The 5,373-nt window shown below is 44.7% G+C and overlaps 1 protein-coding gene across 1 annotated transcript; it reads right to left on the bottom strand.

Annotated features, from left to right (window-relative positions):
• Positions 1-299: 299 nt before the first annotated feature.
• LOC123397090 (F-box/FBD/LRR-repeat protein At1g51370-like) lies at positions 300-2,298 on the bottom strand. The gene is made up of 3 exons (XM_045091774.1): positions 1,419-2,298; positions 1,162-1,296; positions 300-641 (listed from the first exon to the last, which is right to left on the bottom strand). Exons 1-3 carry the CDS (start codon positions 2,280-2,282, stop codon positions 300-302), a joined length of 1,341 nt encoding a protein of 446 aa, XP_044947709.1. The 5' UTR covers positions 2,283-2,298.
• Between the last annotated feature and the right edge of the window lie 3,075 nt (positions 2,299-5,373).

Consider the following 5,373-nt stretch of genomic DNA (forward strand, 5'->3'; position numbering starts at 1 on the left):
ATTTGATATTGGTTAATACAATGCAAAAAAATACGGCTTGGTTTCAGTAATACCATACTACTTAGGTACTGGTTCGGTAAAATACCACATTAACCAAAGTTGATGGGAATGTTAGATTGACTCGACGCACGACTACACATGCTACAATTAGACCTGCCAAGTTACCAAAGTAATAAAAAAAGAAAATTATTGGCATCAACAGTTCAATGCCAGCTAGTACCATAAACAAAGTATTTCTTGAAAATACATCAAGCGGGCTGACAACATTTTCACAGTGAGTTATCAAAGGGATCAAACATCTACGTATCATATATGTGCTTGTTATTATGGGAAAAACTGCTGGAAGTAACATAATTTCTTTTGAAATCAAATTGCGCATGACAAGAAGCTCTATTATCCAGTTGTAGCTGCCTATGCTGGTTGGCCATCCATATCTTATTGCAGCCAGTACCATATACACCAAATTTCATTGTCTTGAGCACCCTTGCATTCAAAACGAAGAACCTGGCAAAGTCGACATGCCGTTTCTTTCCTTGGTAGTTGTATAATACTATTTCTCCGAGATGGAGGTCAAGGCATTCGATAGGATCAACCAGTGTGTCATGTTGCCGCACATTTTTCATATCCATGTTAAGATGCAACTGCAACAGAAGAAACGCAAGTACAGTGACCATTTAGGTCGCAATAAACAATGAATTTTTTGCAGGAACAAAAAAGGGTAATTTCCTGATGGCTAGCATCTAACCACATCTATATTATTTGCATGATGTGTTAATTGAGGAATATTGAACAACTTTTAAATTAAAAATACACGTTCCTTTTAACTTCATTGTTCTTTTGAATGCAGTTTTGACAACTATATTTGTCATCATTAAATTTAGGGAATACTATTAAAAAAAGTTTTACCAAAAGAGTACTAAATACTTCCTTCGTCACAAAATAAATGTTGTAAGCTTAGTATAACTTTGTATTAGAGCTAGTACAAAGTTAAGACAATTACTTTGGGACGGACGGAGTATTATTTATGTGTATGTCCAAACTAGGCATCTAGAGAGAGGTAAATGATTGATCAAAATTATAACAGTTCCGAATAGGTTTATATAACTGATTATATATTTTTTTCTTGCTAGAGTGGTTGACATTTAATGACAGAGATTTTACGTGAATGTATAGCTTCTCCAGACAGGGAAAGCATCTTAGGAATCCAAGAATTGCATCCAGATTGGGGCCCATAAACTCTACAGCCAAGACTTTCACCGTGCGCACCGACGTGGTGAAACTAACGAGGATCATCTCCTAGGAAAAACCAAAACACATGATACACATCAATAAACAACTGAATGCAATACAAATACTCAAAAAAAAAACATTCAAATGCATCACACAAGTTTGAAGGAAATAAAGGGAGATTTTTATACCTTAATGATTACGCTTCCAATCACAAGCTCGGAAATTTGGCTAGTAAGGCAGCCCAACACCTTCAGTTTCGGTGCAGCGATGACCCTGACCTTCATTTGGCCATGAAATAGGCCAAATGGAACGCGTGAGATCAATCTTTCGAGGCAAGGTGCATCCTCAATAACAAGTTCGCTCCAGGCAGAGACACCAATACTGCGGAGAGTTGACGAGATGATCCTAATGATACCGACCTCGCGGATCCCATGAAGCTCAAGGCTCTGGAGCGCAGTGCAGCTGGTGATTAAGCTGCAGAGGGCTGTCTCTGAGATGATTATGCGGGAGAGCTTGAGTTGCTTCAGCCGAGGGAAGCAGACATCATCAACGTCACGGAAATCACAGGCGTGGATGCTGACCGCCTGCAGCGTGGTCGCGAAGCGGAGCGCGGATCGAGGCAGCGGAGCCGGTTGATTGAAGCATCCGGAGAAATCGAGCTCCTGGAGGCCATTGAGGGCGGACGACTGGAACCAGCCGTCGAACTTGGCGTAGCGGTCTCGGCTCAGGCGGATGGCACCGAGGGAGAGACGGCGTGCGGGGCCACGATGCGCCGCAAGGATCTTGGAGACGATGGCGATGCAGTCGTGCTTCCGCTTGGAGAGGCGGCGGTTGACGGCAAGGTTGAGTGGGGCGGAGCGCCAGAGGTGGCGCCACCGTGAGGACAGAACGGTTGTCCGGCCAGCGTCCTTGGTGTCCGGGATGAGGGAGATGATGGTGCCGAGGATCTCGTCGGGGAGGCGGCTGATGTGGTCGAGGCTCGTATCGTGCCTCATCGCCGGAGATTCCGGCCCGTCCCGCCTCCGCTTCGAAGCCGCCGCCACATCGCCCATCGCCGCTGCCAAAAGAATCCACCAAACTCGGTTGGAAACTTTGATCACGTTCGAGCAAGCAATCTAACGAGTCCGGTATACGTACGTACGGTTTACGCACGTGGAGAGTCACGATGCTTTGATCAGTATGAAATTACTATTTTTAACGTAGTACAAACAAAAACACTTATATACCCGTGTATACAATCACTCCTACATACCGACGCGCTGGCCGAAACTTTCGGCCCGCCGCACGGGCCGCACGATGCACCAACCCCCGCGCGTCCGCATCGTTGGATTTCCATGCAACATTTTCCCTCCTGATGCAGTAAAATTTTGATGCGATGCAGTAATTTTTTCAACGGTTGCAACAAAAAATAAAATTTGTAGCAAAAAAATATCTACGTGATCGTAATAAAAAAAAAAAGCTGATGGTGCGTGGTAGCAAAAGTCAAACGCCGGTTGTAACAAATATTTACGTGACGTGTATGTAACTTTTTTAGTGAACGGTTGCAGGAAAAAATGATGCCGGTTGTAGCAAAAATTAACACGGTTGTAGCAAAAGTAAAAAAACATCGATTGTAACGAGAATTCCGACGAACTAGAGTTGCAACCAAACGTATATGCAGCTTTTTTACTGGACAAATATAGCAAAAAAATAACGTTTGCAGCAAATATGTCGCTGGTTGCAACAATTTAAAAGAAAAAAAATGATGCATGTGTTGGGGAACGTCGCATGGGAAACAAAAAATTTCCTACGCGCACGAAGACCTATCATGGTGATGTCCATCTACAAGAGGGGATGAGTGATCTACGTACCCTTGTAGATCGCACAGCAGAAGCGTTAGTGAACGCGGTTGATGTAGTGGAACGTCCTCACGTCCCTCGATCCGCCCCGCGAACAATCCCGCGATCAGTCCCACGATCTAGTACCGAATGGACGGCACCTCCGCGTTCAGCACACGTACAACTCGACGATGATCTCAGCCTTCTTGATCCAGCAAGAGAGACGGAGAGGTAGAAGAGTTCTCCGGCAGCGTGACGGCGCTCCGGAGGTTGGTGATGACCTTGTCTCAGCAGGGCTCCGCCCGAGCTCTGCAGAAACGCGATCTAGAGGAAAAACCGTGGAGGTATGTGGTCGGGATGCCGTGGAAAAGTCGTCTCAAATCAGCCCTAAGACCTCCGTATATATAGGTGGGAGGGAGGGGAGGAGGCAGCCTCAAAGCCTAAAGGTTTGGCCGAAATTGGAGGTGGAGGAGTCCTACTCCAATCCTACTTGGAGTAGGATTCCACCTTCCCACTTGGAAACTCTTTCCACCTTGTGTTTTTTCCTTCTCAAACCTTATGGGCCTTAGTGGGAACTTATTCCAGCCCACTAGGGGCTGGTTTATCTCTTCCCATAGCCCATGAGACCCCTTGGGGCGTGACACCCCTCCCGATGGTCCCCGGCACCCCTCCCGGCACTCCCGGTACACTACCGATGAGCCCGAAACTTTTCCGGTAATGCACGAAAACCTTCCGGTAACCAAATGAGGTCATCCTATATATCAATCTTCGTTTCCGGACCATTCCGGAAACCCTCGTGACGTTCGTGATCTCATCCGGGACTCCGAACAACATTCGGTAACCAACCATATAACTCAAATACGCATAAAACAACGTCAAACCTTAAGTGTGCAGACCCTGCGGGTTCGAGAACTATGTAGACATGACCCGAGAGACTCCTCGGTCAATATCCAATACCGGGACCTGGATGCCCATATTGGATCCTACATATTCTACGAAGATCTTATCGTTTGAACCTCAGTGCCAAGGATTCATATAATCCCGTATGTCATTCCCTTTATCCTTCGGTATGTTACTTGCCCGAGATTCGATCGTCAGTATCCGCATACCTATTTCAATCTCGTTTACCGACAAGTCTCTTTACTCGTTCCGTAATACAAGATCCCGCAACTTACATTAAGTTACATTGCTTGCAAGGCTTGTGTGTGATGTTGTATTACCGAGTGGGCCCCGAGATACCTCTCCGTCACACGGAGTGACAAATCCCAGTCTCGATCTATACTAACTCAACGAACACCTTCGGAGATACCTGTAGAGCATCTTTATAGTCACCCAGTTACGTTGCGACGTTTGATACACACAAAGCATTCCTCCGGTGTCCGTGAGTTATATGATCTCATGGTCATAGGAACAAATACTTGACACGCAGAAAACAGTAGCAACAAAATGACACGATCAACATGCTACGTCTATTAGTTTGGGTCTAGTCCATCACATGATTCTCCTAATGATGTGATCCCGTTATCAAGTGACAACACTTGCCTATGGCCAGGAAACCTTGACCATCTTTGATCAACGAGCTAGTCAACTAGAGGCTTACTAGGGACAGTGTTTTGTCTATGTATCCACACAAGTATTGTGTTTCCAATCAATACAATTATAGCATGGATAATAAACGATTATCATGAACTAAGAAATATAATAATAACTAATTTATTATTGCCTCTAGGGCATATTTCCAACAGTCTCCCACTTGCACTAGAGTCAATAATTTAGTTCACATCACCATGTGATTCCAACGAATCCAACACCCATATAGTTATGGGGTCTGATCACGTCTTGCTCGTGAGAGAGGTTTTAGTCAATGGTTCTGAAACTTTTAGATTTGTGCGTTCTTTACAAATCTTTATGTCATCTTATAGATGCTGCTACTACGTGCTATTCGGAAATGCTCCAAATATCTACTCTACTATACGAATCCGTTTCACTACTCATAGTTATCCGGATTAGTGTCAAAGCTTGCATTGACGTAACCCTTTACGACAAACTCTTTAACCACCTCCATAATCGAGAAAAATTCCTTAGTCCATTAGTTACTAAGGATAAATTTCGACCGCTGCTAGTGATTCAATCATGGATCACTCTCTGTACCTCTCAACATACTTTGAGTCAAGGCACACTTCAGGTGCAGTACACAGCATGGCATACTTTAGATTCTACGGCTAAGGCATAGAAGACGACCTTTGTCTATTCTCTTTATTCTGCCGTGGTCGGGTTTTGAGTCTTACTCAAATTCACACCTCACAACGCAACCAAGAACTCCTTC

The sequence above is a fragment of the Hordeum vulgare genome, chromosome 5H (genome assembly GCF_904849725.1).
Source record: "Hordeum vulgare subsp. vulgare chromosome 5H, MorexV3_pseudomolecules_assembly, whole genome shotgun sequence".
Lineage (NCBI taxonomy): Eukaryota > Viridiplantae > Streptophyta > Magnoliopsida > Poales > Poaceae > Hordeum > Hordeum vulgare.